The 23,965-nt window shown below is 34.1% G+C and overlaps 1 protein-coding gene across 1 annotated transcript; it reads left to right on the plus strand.

Moving 5' to 3' along the window:
• Nucleotides 1-5,836: 5,836 nt before the first annotated feature.
• On the plus strand, nt 5,837-23,326 carry LOC140056105 (uncharacterized). Its single transcript, XM_072101357.1, has 9 exons — nt 5,837-5,999; nt 10,726-10,874; nt 16,246-16,542; nt 18,864-18,961; nt 19,247-19,335; nt 19,880-19,915; nt 20,400-20,501; nt 21,102-21,230; nt 21,600-23,326. Exons 1-9 carry the CDS (start codon nt 5,966-5,968, stop codon nt 21,656-21,658), a joined length of 993 nt encoding a protein of 330 aa, XP_071957458.1. The 5' UTR covers nt 5,837-5,965; the 3' UTR covers nt 21,659-23,326.
• The last annotated feature ends 639 nt before the right edge of the window (nt 23,327-23,965 follow it).

Here is a 23,965-nt window from a genome sequence, read left to right on the forward strand (position 1 = left end):
TAGCTTTTGGTTAGGTTATGAATACTATACCAGGAAATGATGTGATGTTGTATTACCAAATTCCTATGATACTGGAGAAGAAATTTAGATACAGTAGTTTAAAAATCGGGTGCATATCTAGATGTAGAGTCTGGCAAGCGGAGCCCTCGCGTGTCACTCAAAGTACGTTGGCCGGCAGTCAATCTTTAACAAGTGTCGGTATTTGATTGCAGGATAAACAATGTTTGGAATATTATTCGACACATTTGTCAACACCTCATTCTAAACTATTCATAAATTTCTTTGTCGATAGAATTGTTGACTGAAAAAAGCTCTGATGACGTTGATGTTTGAATATTTCTGCTGGTCGATTTAGCATTTACATTTTTGTCACCCTGAAGTATAGAAGCTCTGGGTCACCTTAAAGCGTGGTTCCCACTAGAACGCAGCAATGTATCGTCGCAAAGTTCTGTATTGCGTAATCACAAGTGGGAACCGACGGTGCAACAGTACTGCAAACATCGTATGTTTGATTTCACGCAGGCGGGACAAATACAATTATTAGAAGGGCATTTTCTTACGTTGCGTAGGTTGCGTTACGTTGCGTCGCTAGTGGGAACCAATCTTAAGGAACCCGAGGACTGATGACGATAATGGAGGGAAACGATTACCTGATAACTTAGAACGTTTGCATGGAATAAAATATATAATCACATATAGGCCTAGTCGAGCTAATATGACATCATCACGCTTTATCAAGACGGATGTTATAGGTCCACGTGACGGCCAGCACAATACGCGCGCGCGTAGGTACTAGATCGTCGCAAATTGAAAGATCAATATATTATTTTACATTAGATTAAATAAACGACCACCGCAGTTGGAAAAACATTTTGACATTCAGATTCTTAACAATGTTTGCAGTAAAAACATAAAATTATATTTATTCATCCCACACGAAGCTCATGAAATAGAAACATAAATCTTAAAAAACAAGTATAAATGTTCAATTAATTATAACGGTATTTTCATTGCTTTGAAAGAATTACGGTGACGTAAAAACGATGTCGTCATAGTACAAAATGATGATAAATTAGATTAGGTTGTATAAAGTAGGAGAAAACCAGTGAAAACACAAAACACGGCAATATACCTATCACCAGAGAAATTCCCTGCTATCACAGATTAACTGTGCAATTCTATGTGTGAATTTAGGAAAGTTAATAAGAACTTTGCTCGAAGGGTGCTCGGATTGCATTAGATTTGTTCTCGCACGTAAAGCTTGGTTCCCACTAGAACGCAACGCAATGACGTAAGCCGCAACGCAAGCAAATTGACCAATCCAAGCGATGGATTATTCGAACCGTTCCTTGTCATTGGTCAACTCATTTCCGTTGCGTCTACGTCCTTGCGTTGCGTTGTAGTGGGAACTAAGCCTAATGATGACCCAAACGATCGACGTACGCGCAAATCATGTGCTTCGACCAATCACAGGAGATAGTTCGATGAGGCACATCTCATCTGTACATACGTCATTTTTGTATCCCAGTTCAAGCTTTCAGAGCATCCGTAAATTGGCATTTCTGTATTTAGGAGGACTTCGTTCAAACGACGTCTGTTCGCTCCGCTTTTTGTGCAAATGGTCATATAAGAAATAACATAGATTTTATTGTTTCCGCTTACGATTTCCCGCTTATCGTTGCCGCTTGTCTGTGTAAATTGGCCCTTAGACGTTGTTTTTCATTAATAATATTTTATCTCCGCTTAAGATAAGATACTACAAAAAAGGTATTTTCTATAAGAGGTCAATCTCCAGACATCCTTCAGCTTCCGAATGTGCAGGTGGAGAAAGTTTATGTGTATTTACGCTGGTTTTATAAAATATAACAGCATTTATACGACCTATATTTTTATTGAGGCGATAACGATAATAGGCTATAGCAATTTGAACCAAATAATAATATAAATAAAATCAGGATAAATATGGCGTTTCATACTGTACTACTTGAGCCCGAAATAACTACGGCCTTGGGGAAAGTCAAACAAAATGACATGTAAAGCTCTGTCTACACTATCAAACTTGATATGATGTCATATCACTACCATATTTGGGCATATCACTACCACATTTGGACACATCACACTTTTTTGTCACATAATTTTTGATAGTGAAGACAGAACTTTAGGAAGTTTCCAATGTTCTGTTTGGCAATGACGAGTTTCCCTTGTGAATACAAACAAATGTTATCTTAATTGCGGACTAATTTATAAATAATCACAGGTGGTGAGGTCAATTTACATAAATGCATCACATCCCCATGGCATAATGACCAGACAAGCTAGGCCTACTACGTCACTTAAATTAATTGCTTCCGCGGCGTTCAGGCCGATAACCATCATACCCTTACCCACTATAGAGATATTCATTTTGATCATTATCAGGGCCAAAAGGCCAATAACGAATGACAGATCTGACACATAGTAGGCTAACCGCCCCCCTCCCCACCTCCGTCATCAGGTTGGGTCTTACCACCACGAACTGAGGACAGTTTGTAGTCCCGACGCGTAGGCCAACCAAGTGAAGATGCTTAAACAGGTACATACTAAGCACATTTCCTCTTACCCGGCGCGAGTGCCTAGTCCCGTCCTCAACAAGGACGACAGACGAAGGTTGGCGTCAGCAGACACGAAACTGTACACTGTTTGTTGTCGGTAGGCATGATACCGCACGAGTATCGAGTACTTCATACTAATGTTAGTGTCACCGCGCTTTGTTTTCTATCATTTCATTATTCCCATCTGGAAAATCGTCCGCTTACAATCTCACCATCATTCACGCAATATCACGGTGTTATACGACCACCAAAGTTTAGATAAAACATTCCAATTCTAAGCCATCAAAACTAAGACCATGAAGGAGTAAGTGCCAACTTACTCAGGAAATTGACTCCACAACGCGTGTGGGGAAATTAGTCTCTCGGCGGGTTTCACTTTTTCTTAAATTGGTGTCCGTGGTTTTGCTTCTGAAGTTCTAGTTATACTCTTGTCAGTTGTGAGTCAATGGCAATTTTAGAACTACGATGCAAATTGAATGGCATTAAGATTATATAGACAAGCATTGTCAACTTGCCGCGAAAGAATTTTTACAAATCTGTATTTTTTATTCATTCGAAAAGTACAAATTTAATTCAATCAATGGATTAATTAGAACTGCATAACGCTGTATTGACACGAGATACAAGCTTGAAAATGTTGGCAGCATTTTTATGCTATTTCAAAAACAAAAATAAAAGAGAATATAAGGTTTGCAACGGGAAACTTTTGAGGCAGCGGCGTAACGGCTATCGGCTATGAGCGCTCGCTGGCTAAACACAGGGGCCCCGGGGCCTATATGGAGCCCCTGAGCAGTGTCCAGAGGAAAAAACAGGCATTGAAATATGTTGAAAAAGGCTAAAAACATCCGAGGCCTGCAGGGTTGGAGGGTCACTACACCAGGGTGCTGATTTTATTCTTTTTTATATTAAGTTGCCATGAGAAAAACCAATTTCAAATCTTTCGTTGACGAACTATTTGACAATAAAGTTATCTTGTACCTTGTATCAAGCCTCTGCGTTAACCAACTGCTCGGAGGGTAGCAATCTTTGGTAAAGTGTAATCCCGACAATATTTTATAAACCAATAGGCCTACGCATAATAATATTATTTTAATATACACTGATCTAAATAAGTATGAACAAATCGAGGTCTGAAGAGCCTACAGTATTTGTCGAAACAAAGGGCCTAGTATGACATCAGAGCTTTGAGGTAACGTAATGCTATAGGCCTAAACATAATATTTAAAACAGATTAGGATTTTTAAACATGTTGGTTTCCATGCCGTAAAGCTATACACTATCAGACTAGTTTGACAAAAAACGCGTGATGTGCTCAATTATGGTAGTGATATGCCCAAATATGGTACTGATATGACATCAACGTGTCCATATATGGGCACATCACATTTTTTTGTCACATAAATTTTGATAGTGTAGACAGAGCCTTTACTCTTATCCTTCATCAAATAGAGGTTTTCATGTTGTTGTTGTTCAATATATCAAAAATAATCCCTGTTTAAATTGTACCTATATTTGTTAAAATACCAATTAATTCAATACAAAAGTCTCAACGAAGATAACTCAATAAATAATTTACGAGAGATTCGTTTAAATGACTTTCATTCAGGCCAACCATCATCATTATGGGTGGGTGTTAACGAAGGATGAAGTAACATAACGATATAATATCAGATATCAATATTGTAGGCCTATGCGGTCCTACACATATACATTTGCCTTCCAGGTGACAGGGTTATTAAACACACTCATTTTCGGCTTTGAAAACCCTCGTTCACGAACCAATTCAAACCGTGATCACAGTTTATACCCAACGAGTGCAATGCAACGCATAGCGTCTTGACCTTGGCCATGGAAATCGGTTTTACGTCATACTGACGTCATAACGAGTTTGCATTAGCTTTGCTAACTGCACCGTTGTGGAAATCTCGTCTTCCTTTATAGACGAATAGAGAATTATGTTTATTTTATCTTATAAAAACAAACTTATAAAATTGAATAATTAAGAAAATATTAATTACAGTGGGTCGCCAATAAGGAGACACCTTTCACGATCATTTAGAAGTTTTGAAAAAAATTCCACTTGTAAGTGTCCTTTGAATAGAGGTATTCACTGGGTAGGGGTGTCTCTTGAATAGGGGTACCCCCAAATGAGTAATTCTAGGCTACTATAGCCAAAACGAATTCGCCATGCACAGACATGATGTAAATAAGTATTTATTTTATGAGGTCATGCGCATATTAAAGAAAGTCTTATAGGCCTACCAATGTACAAAGCCTTATAATACTGCATAGCAGTAATAAAATATAGGACCCTAACAAAAGACACATTAAATTGTCATGTTACATTATAAACCCTCGTAGTTTGACAATAACATTATTTTGCGGGTACAGTAAGCCAAATATATGGTTTCATTTTATGCAAGCCTAGATAAAAAATGTAATAAAAATATTATGGGAAGTTAAATCACTCACCTAACCCATCACACACACACTACCGGTATGGGCTCGTTTAAGGTCATCGGAGAACCGCGTAGATTGTCCCACGTATCCTCAGAACGCGGAAACCGCGCGTCCACTTCGCGTTGTGTGTAAATGGTCATAAAGCGTGGTTCCCACTAGAGACGTAACGCAACGCAGCAACGTATCGACTCGCGCAAGGTGCTGTATTACGTAATCACAAGTGGGAACCGACGACGCAACAGTGCTGCAAACATCGCCGGTTTGATTTCACGCAATTATTGGAAGGGCATTTTCTTACGTTGCGTAGGTTGCATTACGTTTCGTCGCCAGTGGGAACCAAGCTTAAGAAATAAAATGGATTCTATATTTGTATGTGTAAATTGGCCTTCATGTGTTATTTACCCGGGGAAATTGGTTTAATGGGCACCGTCGCTTACTTTGATGGGTAGGTCACCGAATTACCCGGGCAAGAACATACACATGTTCTCAATGCTGTCGAATACGAGGTGGATAATACACAGTACCAATTAGCTTCTTAACGGAACGGTTAAAAATCAAAGTGCTTACTAACGGTTAGTTCGTCACACGCTTTCAACACAGCATAACAGCAATCATCTCTCGTCAAACAGAGCGAACCAATAACACAACAAGTTACTGATATTCCTCATCTTGGAAGTTTCAGGATTATGAGCCAATAACGATTGTATACCAAGACCCATTGAGAACGACGGGTAAATAGCGCATCCTGATTGGTTGTTCATTGAATAAGCGCGCACACATTCTGTACCCGGTTTACCTATAAACAAGAAAAACGTATTTTGCTTGTCAGTATGGTATTATTTCACTGTTATATGAGTACGAATATTGGAATAAATTGATTATCTGTGTAGTTTTGTACAAACACGTATAAAATGGAATTTTCCGTGTTGATCTTTTTAATTGTGGGTAAGTACAAGTTTATTATTTTTACGTTATGGCCTAGAACATAATAGTACACATGAGTATAAATCGGCACCTTGAATTATGCAACAACATATACCTATATATTAAAAATGACAGTTCTTTTTAGGGTTCACTTTATAGCTGCCTACTAAATCTATTATTACGTAATCTTCTATTAGAAAATAATTTAAAAAATGGAAACTGACTGTCCCAAGTCACTTAGATACTAGTCTGACTGTATTAATTTTTTTTTAAACTCTAACTAAAATTTAAGCTGCTACTATGATTTATAACTAAAATTCATTTAATTTTATATGCATAAATAATAAAAAATAATTATATTAAAATGTAACCTGAATAAATAAATAACTTGCAAATGTATTCTTTAAAATGATTATAAATGTTGAATGAAAACATTATAAGAACATTATACGCAGTATGCATGCAATAATTTTTAATGCATTTGGCAGATGTTAATCGACAAAGGAGAGGGAGGGGTTTTTTTTGTGTATTTTATTATTGATTAGCTTAGGGGAATGTTTCTCCATTTATTTTGCAATGCTGTAGCGGTCTAGCATTCTAGCGTTGTACAAAGATGGCATGAAATATAAAACACGTTTTGGTGTCAATAATGTTTTAATACATGATATGGCGTGGTAGTGGTACGTTCCCTGTATGTCACTCACACTAACGAAAATCCATAATGTGCGATTAATGCCATCACATTAGCTATTGTGACAACGGCTGAACACTTTTCTTAGCCTCTCTCTGGAAAATCGATTTTCATTGAGAAAGAAGTTCAAAATCACCGTATACAAACTAAACAGATTATAGGCCTAGCTACAAAGTAGTAAATGTGGACCCAACCACTTTACGTGAAGTATACTATCCTGTTTCTGCGAAGATAAAACGAGGGTTGAAGAAGGAACTCTTTTGGTTTATAACGAAATGTATCCGTTAAGCTCTGTCAACACTATCAAACTTTATGTCACAAATATGGTGTAGTGATATGCTCAAATATGGTAGTGATATGACATTATCATGTCTATATGGGCAAATAACATTTTTTTGTCACATAAAGTTTGATAGTATAGACAGAGCTTTAAAAGACACTAAATCACAAGTGAAGCGTTGCAAAATACTTCAGGTAGAATTAATATTCACACTGAGGCGAACACGTGGTGAGAAGAATATACGAATGACTTTGTAATTTTTTCATAATGTGTTTCTTGATGTGATCTTGATGTAGATTCTCTTGTGACGCGTTTATGAGTGTTACTGAAAAACAGGAAAGCCGTTTGCCGCAGCTCATGTCTTTAAACAAATAAAACGACCGCGCGTGACCCTGGAGGAGGGTTGAACGCCTTCGCGTCAACCCCATCCGTAAAAATAATGATGTAATTCAAAAAGTTTATGAGCTCTTTTATTTATAGATAAAAATGGGAAATACGGATAATTACTTAACTTAATATAAGTGATTTGGTATATAAATTAGGTTAGTTGTTGTGGTTTATGGTGAACAATCTTTGATGTTCTTGCCAAGTTGTCAAGGCCCACTCATTCCCTTGGAACAAGGGACACGCTGGGGACAGGAGAGGGGTTTTCTCAATTACAAACGACGCGCTCGCTAGGCCTAACTGTGATTATGTTTTATGACACATTTCAGTTGTCTTTATGGCCCATCTATCTTACAACGAGAGAATGCTGGGGAGGAAATGTTATTCCTATTATCACTTATTTCATTTCTAATTATTTCGGAATGAGTCATATCTAGCCTATAGAAATGACTTTGGCTAAGAATAGGCCAACATTTAAAGTACCACCTGTGTTCACACGTACGAGTTAATCGTGTATAACATTTAAGTTCAGCTGATCCGAATCAGAATTACTGAACATCCGACGTAAGCGCACATTGGTTAATTATCTTTAACTCGCCGTTAACTCCGGCGTAAGCGCACATGTGAACAGTTAATCTCTTACCTAGTATGTCGTTAACACCGATACAACTCCGATTAATTTCATTCCGATTCAGAGGTATAAGTACTGTATATTCGAAAATAAATACAGACTCTTTTATAATAATATATTGTTCAGGCAATTTTCAAATTTTGTTTGGTAACTTCTTTAAACTTTTTTTTTTCTTTTGTAGTGCATTAAATTACATTCTTTGAATATCATTCTTTTTGTAATCAATGAATTGAATTTGAAATTAATTGATTTTTCTAAATGGTGTAATACTGTTTATGTATATGAAATTCCACCTTGTAACTATAGCCTAACAGGCATAACTGATAGTGTTCATTATTATACAATGTTTATTTAAAAGTTCAAATGTTCTTCTTCCATCACATTTATATTCATATAATAACGATTTCCATATATATGTTACCAGAATCTGTAATAAACTTCACATTCATAAAACATAAAAAGACATCTTTTAAAACAAAGTTAGATTACTTCCTGAAAACATCATCATCAATTCACCCATAACACACATTTTGTTGTTTCTAATTTAAAAGATTACTAATTTAAGTTATATGAAATAAAACAATAGTTTAATTTTACTTTATTTATCTGTAGATTTTTGTTATTTTTATTTATGTACTTAATTGTTATCATTGTTTTTTTAAATTATATTTTCTGTTGGCACTTTCATAACAAGCTTTGCTTTTTCAAACCTTTACGTTGTATATTGTTAAGAAATTAGATTTATGTTTGTTTATGAATGAAGGAAATACATCTGATTTTGATTGATTGATTTTGATTGATTGATTAATTGATTTTCATTGATTATCTTTTTATGTTTAAATGTGTCAGCATGATGAGTGTTTTTTCCATACAGTAAGGAGTAAAACGAAACAGTTTGTTAATCAAGTTTCTCTAATTACCAAAATAAAATAAAGATTACTAATTATTCGTAATTGTCACTAATTCGGAAATGACCGATAACTAACTTGACAATCACACTTGTCTGATTATTAGGTAATAGTTTTATTATGGCTGCTGTCTTCATTGACTTAAGCCTTGTCTACACTAGCAAACATTATGTGACAAATAAATGTGATGTGCCTATATATGAACATGATGATGTCATATCACTACCATATTTGGGCAAATCACACTGTTTTTTGTCAAACTAGTTTGATAATGTAGACAGAGCTTTACGTATGATAACAAACGTAATTGTAGGCCTACTGCTAGTAATAGTTATTTACTTTGACCGAAAATTGGACAAACAAATAATATATGGATTTACCTGAAAACTGTAATTTAAAGCAACAAATAGTCAAACTGACTCTGGAGGTTTTTGGTTGAATTTAAATGTTTTATAAATTAAAACCTTTGTTTTCCTATCGAAGTGATTAACTTTAACAAAACTGAGAAATGGCCTATTTAAGTCTTTTTTATTAATCTTTATTTTTCATGTTTTTTGGGATCTTTTATGTGATAGGATTTTTGTTATTCTAAACCAAAGTATAATTCATCAGCTGAAGTCCAGTTTTTAGTTTATGCGTTGATTCTCAATAATACAAAATAAATGACATAATACGATACATAATATTCGTCTAGACATCCTACGTAATCATAATGCAATATATTAAACACTTGTTGATATATGGTATTATTTTATATATAACTGGATTATTGAGGTCAAGATCAACAATGTCATATAATATAGGCACTATTACTGGATAAACATGCCATTCCAATAGTAATGGAAACAATCTTTTTTGCTCAAAATAACTTCCACACTCTTAAATCACGTTTATCCTATACGAAGGGAACATATTAGTACTTTAATACAATGACCTTTTGAACCTCCTTATTTTTATATTCTATTGGTATTTGACAAGGTTACGCTCCCGAATAGACAAGCAAAACAAACGTGGTTCTGCGATTATATTAACAAACAAACTTCCTCAAAAAAGTTTGAGAATATTATTTAATAGAGGGCGCTACCAATAAACTATTTACAGATACTATTTAAAGATATTACAGTGTAGTGATCAACAACATCATCACCCATTCTTATCTCAATTCTGACATGAGTGTTGCATTCCTGAAAACGGGGCAAGATAATGGTACAATGTACCAAATACATCATCCTCAGATTACGAATATATCTATATTCCAAAGATTTTTTTAAATTTTAATTTTTAAATATTCTTAGCATTTTCTACGTTAGTGAGATATATTATTTATTTATTTCGGTTTTTAACAAGCCTTCATGTTTTAAACTGTTCTATTAGTTGTTTTGTTACTTTTGTATGTACTGTAGGTCTAATTATCTTCTGACAAAATATGACATCGATATTGATAAGATAATACCAATTAACGTAATTAACAATACAGAGATTAGAATCTATTGGAAAATCTTGGACTACAAAAATTGTCCTCATTATACGAGTGGTGTTCTCATAAATATAGACGTTAGTTGTATTGTAGTGTAACAAATATTCGGCTTACCCGATACAAGTTTCGGTTGATCATTTCTAACCGTTTTTTTAAAAACTTTTAGGGCTTTTACATTTTCAATAACTTACATAAATCAGTAGTTTAAAAGAGATGAACAAAATATATATGTTGATTGATATGATTTCCTCTCATTCGGTTCACATGGAAGTTTCCACTTAGAGTTCCGTGTTCCTGGAATAGGTTGTGTCCCAAAGTAGGCCTACGGTTCTACTGTATTAGATAATAACAAGGAATGTATGTTCTTTATTTTCAGTAGTAAAAGCTACGTGGGCCGAGCGACGGTCGGAGCAGTGGTTCGAACCACGACAAAACCAACAGATTCTAAACACACTCAACTCATTACGACGTAAAGCGGCTTCTAAAGTAGCGGAAGGCGTGACGGCGTCAAATATGAAAATGCTGGTAAGAGCAATTATCCACAACTGATTACATTTCACCATTTCTATTTCCAAGTGATAAATAACTCAATAATACGTGTTAATTTCACGCTAAATGCATCGAATCGCGTAGGATATTTCCGAAGCGAAAACGATAAATTTTCCAATATTACGACTTAATCCCAGATTATTTACTAATCCTATATTCGTTGTTAACAGTATAAAGGGTGTGTTGATCATTTAAAGCGTCTTAAAATTTCTACGAATAAAAAATATTTGAATATATTTTAAAACCCTCACAAGGTTAAAAAAGTACGATAAGTGACCAATCTTTTATGTCGATATTTTAACAGCATAGTTTTAACAACCTAGCTATAAGTAGCACGATGGACCATATACTGTATATACTTTATGTATTCTACAGTAACCATTTTCAAACATAGTTTTCGTATACAAAATAGGGCCTCCTACCCCCTCTGAGTATATCTTTATCAATATTATGCCATTTTATTGTCAAATGTAAAATTTAAATGTAATTTAATTTCTTTTATATATTAATTTTTGGTTGAATTTAACCGTTTATTTTGTCTTTTTGGGAAAGTGAAAACTTGTTTTTCGTTTTTTTTCTACTGAAGTGATTTAATTGTTTTAAACTACAAAATGTCCTATTCAAAGTCTGATTTTATTAATCATCCATTTTAATTTTTGAGAGGACAATGTATATTTAAGAAAGTCAAATGTTCAATAAAAATAAGAAAAATAATGTAATATATTAATTCTGGTCTACCTGGACAATCAATTGACAATATACCACAGGAATGCGTCCTGTTTCTGATCTCTACTTAACAATAATTGCGTCATCATTCACTAATTGCGTTCCGATTAACGAGTACAATTTTTCTTAAAGGTGGCTATTTTTAGCAAGGGTCAAACCTTCGTCTTATACCGCGGGATTAAGTCGTTTACAGGGATTTATCGGCATTTCAAAATAAGCGTCATTGAATTGGTCATTATACCTAATTCCTTTGTTACCGTAACTACCGGCAACGTTATAACTTGCACGGTATATTATTTATAACGATATTAATTAACGGCCTCATTAAAACTGTTACAAGCCTTTTAGCACAGTCGCATCAATTAAAAATACTGCCAAACTTTTAATGAGATTTCTACACTTAGTAGTATCCAGTTACATTTACACTAGATGCACCCCTTCGGGACACTCCTATTAAGGGGACATTATCCCTAAAACGAATGAGGGAAAACATAAAAGTTTGAATGAACACTACGGCCCAATCTCTATTTAGGTATACAACTCCAGAGTATTAAGGGGATACTTTGTTGGGTCCTAAATGTGTCCTTTTAATATGGGAAGCAGTGACATGGTTGTCAACATCAGATATAGGCCTACTTCGACTGTATCTCCACATGGTGTTACTTACTTGGGGACATTTCGCCGTCATTGACATTATATTGACATAATACAACAAGGAGAGACATTAATTTTGATCAGAAGGTCATGGAACACTAATTAATTTTAAAAAAAATAAAAACCTGAGACCAGTAATCCAAGGTAGGGACCCTGACGGGTACTCTCCCTCCGGGTCAAAGGGATCCCGAAACTCATCGATGGGCAGGGGCGCTCATCTCCATGTTCAGAACTATTCCTGATGATTACCCAGTCTATTTATATTTAAAATTAAACACCAAGACATAACAATTAATTAATTAACTTAATGACTACTGGACATGGTAGTTCTTCTTCTATAGAAGAAGCTGGAAGCACTTCCTGTACAGTTTCATTATACCTAACAGTTATACGTTTTTACATCATACTATCCTGTATGTTTATGAATGGAAGAGTGAGGCAGTTAGGTAAGGTTATCATGGCCCATAATGCAAGCGTCACATGTTATAATAAGTGACACTGTATCCCATAGTTTGCCTATGATTTTATTTACAAATAATAGATGCAGTGCCGAAAAATGAACAACTGAAACTGAAGACACTTGGAATTTTACTTTCTTGTCAATTTTCCTTTATAAACCTTATTGTTATAAAGTGTCGATATATTCATTACAAATTAGCCTATATTTCGTATTACTGAATTTTAAAATAATTTCTTAAGAGGAATACTAAATATATTTCATATAAATTTTTCCAGAAAAAAACCCGAGTATATAAAAAGATTTGCTTAGATTTTACACATTACATAGAAAATAAAATTCTAAATTATGTTTTCATAGCGGGATATTAAATTATATTTAATCATTATTGATTAAATTTACATGTTATTCGTCAATCATAATAATAATTATGTTATTAACTGTAATTGGATTTTCCACCTGTGGATGTTGAAATAAAAAAAGTGCGACTACTTTCGATTGATTTCATAAAAGATATTCCCCATGAGACTCCTTGTTAAGTTTCACATCTTCTTCTAACTAACACATAACACGTAATATATAAGGATATTGCTCTCTTACGAACTACACAAGTTAGACATTGCCAGTCATAAGCAATCTACACAGCGTTGTGTTTAAGTGCGGATTGAGTCTGTTTAGACGGTCGCCGGATACGCTAGAATTCTCTAGAGACGGTGGCCGTGCGGAAGTATTAATTACCACTACTGCAATTATCAAAAGTTGGACTATAACTCATAACACAAGTGAACTCTGGGATATTTTATCGTTTACAATGCTGAATCTTAAGCCCTGTCTACACTATCAAACTATAGTTCGACAAAAAAGTGCCTAAATATGGTAGTGATATGACGTCATCGTGTCCATAGGCAGACCAAATTTGTTCAAAACATAAAGTTTTATAGTGTAGACAGAGCTTAAACTTGTATTAAAATAATAGATAACAAATAAAAAAGAATTATTTTTAGAAAGCGCCAATGAACAACATTTCTAGTATTCTAGTAGCATTTTATATACTCCCATTAAAACAAACTATTACAATTATAATTGTGATTACATAATACATATTGCAACTTAACATCGTGTACAGAGAATACTATTAAGGGGACACCCTCTGGACTCAACGAAGTGTCTAAAGCTCTGTCTACACTATCAAACTTTATTTGCCAAAAAAAATATGTGATGTGCCCATATATGGACATGAGGATGTCATATCACCACCATATGTTGGCATATCACTACCATTATTTCGGCACATCACACCATTTTTGTCAAACTAGTTTGATAGTGTAGACAGAGGATTAGGAAGTATTACATAAAATAACGATTGACCATGTTTTAAAACATACATTTTCCTTTATTTGGACGGTGATAAACGATTAAAAAATCGTTTACTAAGCTTGTGTCGGGCTGATTTCTGGATTGAACCAAACACCTTGGTTTGAAAGGTAATCGTCGAGCTTCAGTACCACGATGAAGGTCGAAAAGTGATTTATTTCTTATTTTTAAACATGAATTAAATTTAAAATTATTTTGGATAAAAATACTTAGTGATAATCTAGATAATAACTCAAATAAATCACATTATAGTAAATGACTGTCATTAAAATTCTTTAAATTCCAGATAAATTGTTAAAATCAGCTGAATTTTCTAAAAATAGAAAAAATATAACTCTTACCAAAGACCACTGATTACCCCAGGGAAAATATTCAATTTGATGTTGTATTTGCCTTATAAATTATTCATGCATCTGAGATTGCGCATGTTCAATAAGCATTTTGTTAAAAAAAATATCGACCACCAATTACTAAGAAACTAACAGTGTTTAAGAGGTGGGGGTGAAGTAAGTATATACACTGATAGATAAGTTGTATACTTTAAAATGGTAGGATTGAAATCCAATTTCACCATTGGTTCTTTAGCTTATTTCCCACTAGCGACGCAACGCAAGGACGTAACGCAACGTAAGTGATTTGACCAATCACAACGATGGATTATTATTGGTCAGCTTGCTTGCATTACGCGTACATCCTTGCGTTGCGTCTCTAGGGAACCACGCTTCATGGTCACAACGAAAAAAAAACCTTACGCGCAACGAAAGTAATTTGGCCAATCATTAGCCAAGGATTATCTGAACTGTTGGTTTTGATTGGTAAAAGCAACTAAATTGCGTGTATAAAGATCTTGTGTCTAACCCTATGGATATTGCACATGACAATGTATCAAATCCCTACGGATGTTCCCGTAATTCATGTTGTGCCCTAACATTCACAATGTTCATCTCAATTTCCGGAGCAAATTTACTCCAGAGAAAAATAGCAGGTGCAATACCTTTGTCAACTTGAACGTTTTTAAAAAACATGCTAAAAATAGAATCAAGTCGAACCTTCCGAATTACGCATCAGAGTAGCACAAAATGGTGTAATCGTAAATAGAAGTATAAAACATTAAACGAAAGTGAAATTCAATTTCACAAAATAATGCTTTTCATTGGAAACATATTTACATGTATACACTTTAAGTTAAGTTATTCTTTGGAGTTCGGAAATGTTGTATTACGGGAACTAAATCTATTACGGTTTTTGCTGACTCATATAGGATGAAACGAAGATGACTTGAAGGAAAATCAACATCTCTCTCAAAACACACAGTAGTAACAAATTTAATTTACAAAGAGATAATAATACAATTGAGATAGATCAGAACCTCTCATTTAAGACCCCATTTTTGTGAAACAAATGGAGGGCAATAGGTTACACAAAACGGACCAAAGCCTGGTCGGGGAAGGGGGGCAACCGTAATTACGGGGGAACTTGTTTGGGTCTTAAATGGGTGTTCTATGCAAATAACAATTACGTCATCAATCGAAACGTTATGGTTACTTTATTTCTTTTATGATGGAAAATATTGATTTCGAACCAATTTAATTTAACTTTGAGCGAGCGTCAAAGAGATGACTTTAATATTTGTCTTTTGTATGGTACGCTTAGGTATGGCACGCGCAAACATCAATGGTCTCAAGCAAATCTATTTGTAAAGTAACATTTGTAAATGTTGCGATATACTTTACCCTGTTCATATTCACAGATGTATGGCGCGGAGGTTGCAGATGTATTATCCCCCTGAAAATATTTTTCAATAATTTTTTGTTGAATATGCCATTTTAATATCAACATAATAGTTATTCACTTTTACCAAAAATTAGATTGAAAAATTATAACTTAAGTAAAAAATTGGATGACAGCCTATGTGTTTTTGGTTGAATTTAACCGTTTATTTCGTTATTTTATAAGTGAAAATATTATTTTTAGGGGTATTTTTTTCTACGCATGTGATTGAGTTTGTTAATACTACAAAATGGCCTATTCAAAGTTTGATTTTATTAATCTTCATGTTTCATGTTTTTGGTGGACAATACATCTTTAAGTAATAATGTAGTTAATGAATAATAATTTCATATATTTTCTTTCAAGCATTGGGATAAAGCTCTTGAGGAGGAAGCCACGCTGCTAACATCTTGCGATCACTTACTGAATGAGGAAGAAAGCGAAATGTCTTTCTTTGACTTCAGCAGTAGCGGTAGTTCAACGTCATTCAGAGAAGAATGGGAATGGATCGACACCGCGGCCAGCCAAGGTGTATTGTCTATTCGGAACACGGCCGCCTTAACTTTAGACGAGATGTTTAGTGAAGTTTTTGAAGAAGGCGACAACTTCAATTTCTTCACTCGACGGTGCCAGAAAGGTTCAAATTGTAGCCGTTTCCTTCAGGTGAGGTTCGTAAAAAAAAGGTCTGAGACCAAGACAACGGATTCCATCGTTAAAACAAAAAGTCGGGGGCGTTATTTCGAAATCTCTGGTCCATAGAAAGTAAAATTACATATAAATGAATAAAAAATAAACAAGACTGTACAAATTACTACTACTCATCTCCAATGGCATTCCACATGGAGAGCATCTTTGACTTATATAAGACATTGCCTATAATCCTTGAGACTAAAACATTATCACTTGAATTGAGTCTACACATCAGACGATTTTCTTAACAATTCATAAAAAGAAGAAATTTTATATTCCGTAAACAATTTCCGTATGCAATTCAAAATGTAAATATTTATTAAATGCAGAAAAATATCATAGAAAATATTTCTTACAAAAAAAAATCATCAAAAATCCATAGGCCTATGAAACAAAGACATAAACTTTACTACAAAACTGTTGACAACCGATCTTAAAATAGCACTGACGTAATCATTCGCCACCGAACACTGCACGTCTACGAATAGATTTGTTTCTATGAAGTTTCTCTTAGATAATGTTCCATTGACCCAGTTAAAAGCTTTCATATTTTTTTTATATCAATCATGTCTGTGATTTGGGGATTCGTCACCTGCTTTCTCCCCCCTTTCTCCCCACCCATCTCCTATGATTTCCGCTACCGTGGTAAACAGTATCCTGGCATGTCGATCGTCGGAGCCTACTGTTATTTTTCTATCACATTGTATATCATTTATTATATCATTATATCTTGTAAGTACACCACACGCTAGATGAGGTCAAATATTTTCTAGCCTTAGGCCTTGTTAGGGGGACAGACTGACTGGAAAGATCAGGGGGCAATGCCCGTATCATTGCTCCCGTTTGTTAAATCTCATCACCTGTAGGAAGTGTGACTTGCCATGAATCGTTCGATTTTCGACAGAATTTAAGTTTGGGTAATCGGTAAAACGAAACTGTTTATGGCAGCATAAATAACAAGTGACAACTTTGTAATATTTTACATCATAAAAATATATTGATTTTAATATACGAAGTAGGCCTAAACGCCAGTGAAATTGCTGCTATCATTAGGAAAGTTAAAAACTAAACGGTATAGGCCGGAATTCACCCAGTGAAATTTCATTAATACAATAAATCTCCATTAAATCAACATATTTAACACCCAATGCGTTATGCACAGTATAAATATTGAGAGGGATGAGGAAGTTATCCTACCAAAAGTACGATCACGTGATTTAAAATGGCATATTCAAAAACAAATATTCAGAAAGTCTAAGAAAGTTATTCACTTCCATAGAGAAAAAAGTAATACAAAATAAACCGTTGAATTCAACTAAAAACCCATTGCCTTTCAGTAAATTTTACTATTTTTTGCTTTAAATTACAGTTTTTCAGGGAAATCATTTTTTTTTCTCGATCCAGTTCAACAAAATATTAAACACATTATTTTTTAAGGAGACAATAACATCTTTAATTCTTTAATATAATTTATATGAAATTGTCAAATAGTAAGAAAAAATGCCACCGATTTTTCTTTTATCTTTAATTAATAGTTTTAGAAAATGTATTTTTTTTGTGCTGTACATTAACCTTTATGTTGTCGATACAAAACAGAGTAGAAGCTGACAACAGACTTTATTTTCGTCAACTTGTTTTTTAGTTAATTAATTAATTATATTAGACCAAATGACTAAATGACAATTTATAGGCCTATATTCACAATTATGCGAGACGGATGTTAGGTTAGATTTTATGTACAGTGAATACTGCATGCGACTACCTTTGGCCCAATTCCCTGTTTAAAATCGAACGCATAATAATACTGTAGGTACTGTACCTGCGTTATATCTCATATCTATGATGTGATATCAACTTTTATCAGATAAATTTCAAAATTGAAAGTCGCGAAAAAAACATTGGCAAAATATATGACCATGACGTAATACACTGCCGTAGGCTGTCTATGACGTCACAGTTGCAGCTCTGGGAATTATTTAGCGACTGATGATATATTGTTTCCGAATTGTGTCAGCTCGACATAAACGGTACCGACATAAACAACGCTACTTTAAATTGAATTCAATGTCCAATTGTATGTTCAGTTGATTTCTATTTACATTGATTGTAGTTAATTTGTATTTACACTAAAAAAAATGATCCATAAAATATCCTAAGATAACCAAAAAAAAAAAAAAGAAGAAAAGCAGAGTAACCAAAAATAAGCAAAAAGCTAAATCAAAACGATAAAGTAAAAAATCCAGAAGAAAGAGAGAGAAAATGCTGGTAACAATTTCGACATTCTCTCTTTTCAGCTTGCGTGGGCCGATGCTGATAAAGTCGGTTGCAGCATCAACTCTAAATGCCATTCGGATGAGAACGTTCATTACCTCAACTGTGTTTTCAATATTGAGTAAGTAAATTACATAAAATAGCATATTTATTTAACTTTACAATGAAAAGGGGTAAGGCAAGCTGCAGTGGCGTAACGGCTATGTGCTCTAACTGGTTAAACCAGGGTCCAAGATCTTATGTAATTTCCATTATGGATAACAAAAGGACTCTGAATTTGTATAATTCATCTTAACAAGAATTTTGACTACATAATCTTTCTCGGACAAAAATCTAAGCTAGAGTTTTGCAATGTCGTCTTCTCTGTCAACAAGTACATTTTAAAAATACAATATTTCTTTTTTAGAGCAAAGTCATTGGACGAGCCTTTTGCGGTGGGTCCGGTGTGTTCTAGATGCCCGGAATCTGCATCTTTCTGTGACGCGGGTTTATGTGGTAAGTAGACAGAACACTAAAATGCACAAAGAAGATATCTAAATTGGGACATCACTAAACAAATCTTTAAACAAAATAGTAGTCATTAAAACAACTATGATTTCTTTCAATGTGGGACTAAATGTAAATTGTTGAATATCATAGCATTAAATAGTTTGAACACTTTATTTTTAAATATCCGATATCAAAGAATATAGGCCTAATGTTCTTTGCCGATATCTATTTTGATGATTGATGCTGTTTTTTAAAATTAGATTTCCACTTTTTTTTTTACAATGGATAAAATCAGACGAGCACACGTTACTTTGCACACGTTACTTTGCATATTGTAAAGCTTAATTCCCAACCACTAGGGTGTAACGCAAGCGCAACGTACGCACAAGTTGGCCAATCATAAACAATGGATTATTCGAGCTGTCGCTTGTCATTTGTCAGCTCGCTTGCGTGGCCCTCAAGTCCTTGCGTTGCGTCTATAGTGGGAACTACATTGAATATTGTATTATTTTAAATGCTGATACCATTTCTTTAACCATTTTTTCTGCAGTTTCCTCCTGTGGTTTTAACAGGGCAGACACGTGCTGTAAGTATTAAAGTAACTTTACCATACAATACTTTTCCTTTCCAAGTTCATACAAAAATTGGCCTGTATTCGATTCTAATATCCGCTAATGATAATCCATACATCCACCATAGAGGCACACTTGCCTTCGTGTGTTTATGTTTTTACCGAACCACAATGTTTGAAAGTTGTAACCAAATTGATCTATCGAATCCTGTTGATTGGAAACATCTTAATGTTTCACATAAAACGAGAATCTCTGTAAACTCATGCCAAGTAATTAATCAATAACGACAATGACTCATCTAATTAGTTAACCTATTGTCAAATTGTTAACATTCTTACCTCCGATATAGATTTTAAGTTAAGCTTATGGGACTTAAATAACATAAAGTGCAAAATACGATGAAATTGTTTCACTTTGTGAACACAGCACCGCACCAAAAATAAACTTGAAACGTGTATCGTTATGTTACTACTATCCTGGTATGTCTTTTTCTGACAGATTGCCCAAAGACGTGCGTTCACACGGGAATTGGCTTAGGCATTCTCGACAAAACAAGATGCACATGTGAATGCAGCTATGGAACAGGAACAGATTGCCAAGGTAAAATTAACTAACTTTGTAATGGGAATCAGCAGTATTCCATCATAGGATCAACATTAGTCATCTCTTTTCTGCTTCCTTTTGCTTTCTTATTTAAGGAATTCCAACAAATCGGCATTATCCTTTTGTCTTGTACTATATGCCTACGTCTATACATCTCATTCATTAAGAATATAATTTGATAACTATAATGAATCTTCTAACTTGAAAATTGAAAATTCGTCTCTGTGTATATTAAAATAGAGACAAACATTTCGAGTTAAAATCAAAATCGTATAAAAACGTATTTGATGAACAGTCAAACTGTCTTTGAATTACGCGACATGTTTCTCATCAGAACTGTAATCAACGCCTCAAGTACTTTCCACCTACTATACAGGTGTATATAAATAATTAACATAATAAAGAACGAGGTAGGAGGACAACATAACAATCACAGAGACAAAGTTTTTCTATATGTTAAGATAGACATATTCCTTTATTTTGTGAGGAGAGAGCGAGATAATCTCACTACTCCCTACTTTTGTTTTCATCTAAAGTATAACCCACATATTCAAATCAACAGTTTATCAGTTTTTAATTATTGTTTATTTTATTTAGATGTCTGTGAAAATGTCCAGATATACGAAAACTTTGACTACTGTGCTGAAATAAACACGAAAGAACATTGTAAGAACGACAAGTTTCTTCAGCTGCTGTTCTGCAAAGAGAACTGCGACTATGGGTGCAGTAAGTAGTTTGTATTGTATACAAACCATTTTTGGATTTATAAGTTTTTATTTATTGCCAAAAAAAAAAGATGAAGTGTTAGGTATTGATAGTCTATAGTCATATCACCTAGATAGTTTGTATTAGTTTTAAAGTTTAATCAGTTTTAATCCTACCATTGATAAATAGTACCTTAGATAAACGACTCATCACAAGATAGACTTTCTGAACAGATAAAATTACCATTGGGAACACAATCACAAAGTCTGTAATTTCAAATAAACAAAAACACATTTGGTACAATTACGTCAGGTTAGGAAAAAACATCTGACATCTAAAGTACGTAATGGAAATTATTAATAATAATCAAAATTTATTATTTTACCACAGAAAAGTCACCCGATGTTCTTAAGTTGATAAAACAACAACACTTACCGAAGGAGGAGTAGTAGAGAAACCATTTAAGATGAATTCTGCATTCCAAAACACATCGCGACGACGTCATAATGTCATTGACATTTTGACTTCAGAAGACGATGCGCTGCATAAAGTCATCGACTTCGAATAATCTTTACAAGATGAAATCGATGAAAATAACATTATTAACAATAATATATCAGACTAGTTTGTTTCTCTACTAAGGAATTAAAACGCTTACAGCGTGACGTCACTAAAGGTTGCCATTAAACCTTACAGTTTAGCACTTATTTTAATAAAACATGAACAGATTAAAATGAAATACAAAAACAACAAAACATAAATCATAATTTAAGAAATTAAGACAGACCAATAATTCTAACTTACAACAACGTAATTCCATTTAGTAAATAAACAAATAAGACAAATGGCCAAATGGTGTAATGCTAATGCAGACCACTTAGCTCACAAAACAAAATGGAATTGAAAATAGGTACATGGGTTTAATGTTAACATAGGCCTATTCTATATTATTAAACAGATAATTGTCATAATGGTATGTTTAACAATGGGAGAAGGGCCTAATCAATGTCTCTATTATTTAAACTTGAATCTAAAAAAAATACCACAGTTGGACCCATTATGTCACTATTCAGGGAACACTTTCCAGTGAAACGAACACGGGCTATGATATATTTTCTACCACCTTAGGCGGCCTTATTCAAATGGCTATTCTAATGGAACACTTATGGGTTCCTCATTGGGGGACTGTAAATGAATAATAAAACACACCTGTATATAAGATTATGCTGTAACGTATACATTGGAATTATTCGTATAGATATAACTTCTTGTTGGTAAATGTTGTAATAAGTGTAAATATAATATATATAATGGATGTACAGTATATAAGGTAAATGCAGCTGATCACAAACAACTCAGTGGTTACAACAAACTTAATTCAAACATTTCATGTAAATGAACATTGGAATTTAATTTAATAATTTATTTATATATTGACAGATAGTACAATGTTTATTTAGCCTCAAGTAGGCTATATAGCCCGATTATTACTGGGTGAGAATTCTAGCCCAGGTCGTTATGCATGTAGTAGTAGGCCTACGTGTCTCCTTTGACCACGAGACCAATAGTAATAGGTCTAAAACAGTATACAATTAAACACTTTTTAGTAACACATCGATCAATTTCACCACTAAGAGACCACGCATCAGTGTGTTTTACATTATCTAATGAAAGTTCTCAAACAACAGGAAACCCGTGTATAACAGAAAGGGGATATTCATAGTATGTTGACACGTGTAAATTTCCTTGGGGCAGCAGTACTTCTCCTCTCGGGACCACACGAGAGAAACTTCCTGATGTCACCAGTTTTAAAAAGTTCGCCATGAACACACACTAAGACATTAACAACACGTGTTGTTCTATCTATCTACAATGATATGTCTAAGGATAGCTACAGATAATTTTTGATACTACACCTCGGGAAAAGGTTGATGCGTGGTTTCCTTAAACGCAGCAAAAACTGGCAATGTTTGATAATTTGCAACTTATTTACCTTGCCGTAGTAAAAGTGCTGGAATCTTACTAATATCTCAGGTGTATATATAAATATATATTAATATGCTGTCAAGCTTGTGAAGTCCCGTTGTATTATGAACCTTGATGAAACTAAATAAATTGCAACATTACAATTAATTTGCTTTTGCTATTTATTTGGAGTTTCTTTTTCAGCAATCTTTAATGTTCGATTTTTGGTTTAAAAGGTTTTGGAATTAATAGATTAATACAACCGTTACATGGCGATTAATTTACTTAACGAATCTTCTATTATTTTGTGGAAAGAAACGATGTCTCATCAGGCAGGTATACAAATATTTGTATACCTCCTCCATGGTATCACTGAGATACTGATGACAGTAGGCTACTGACAATAGTAGAAATTCGATTTCCTGTAATTCATAAATATCCGATGAAAACAAAACAAATGTTAACAAAAATACAAAAAGTGGATTTTTTTACAAGATTAAACGGTTTTAACGTGGAGGAATTACGTATACGAGGCAGTAAACAGACAATAAAGGGCAGTAAACAGACAATAGACGGCAGAAAACAGACAATAGACGGCAGAAAACTAAATAGCGGGCAGCCTTATACCAAAGAGTCGATTGAGTCATGTCACCGATGGATGGGATGGGGGACTCCAGCACGGAAAAAAATAGACAATAGAGGGCAGTAAACAGAGAAAATAGAAACGTTTTAACTTTGAATAAAGGAGTTTACTAATATTGTCTAATTTTAAACAATCACAACAAAATTTT

This window comes from Antedon mediterranea, chromosome 8, assembly GCF_964355755.1.
Source record: "Antedon mediterranea chromosome 8, ecAntMedi1.1, whole genome shotgun sequence".
Classification (NCBI taxonomy): domain Eukaryota; kingdom Metazoa; phylum Echinodermata; class Crinoidea; order Comatulida; family Antedonidae; genus Antedon; species Antedon mediterranea.

Bases quoted from the DNA above. Each gene is read 5' to 3' on its own strand.
- LOC140056105 (XM_072101357.1), top strand. From the start codon at position 5,966: ATGGAATTTTCCGTGTTGATCTTTTTAATTGTGG. The intron at 10,875-16,245 runs GTAAGAGCAATT...TTTTCTTTCAAG, and splicing joins CGTCAAATATGAAAATGCTG to CATTGGGATAAAGCTCTTGA. The intron at 18,962-19,246 runs GTAAGTAAATTA...TTTCTTTTTTAG, and splicing joins AACTGTGTTTTCAATATTGA to AGCAAAGTCATTGGACGAGC.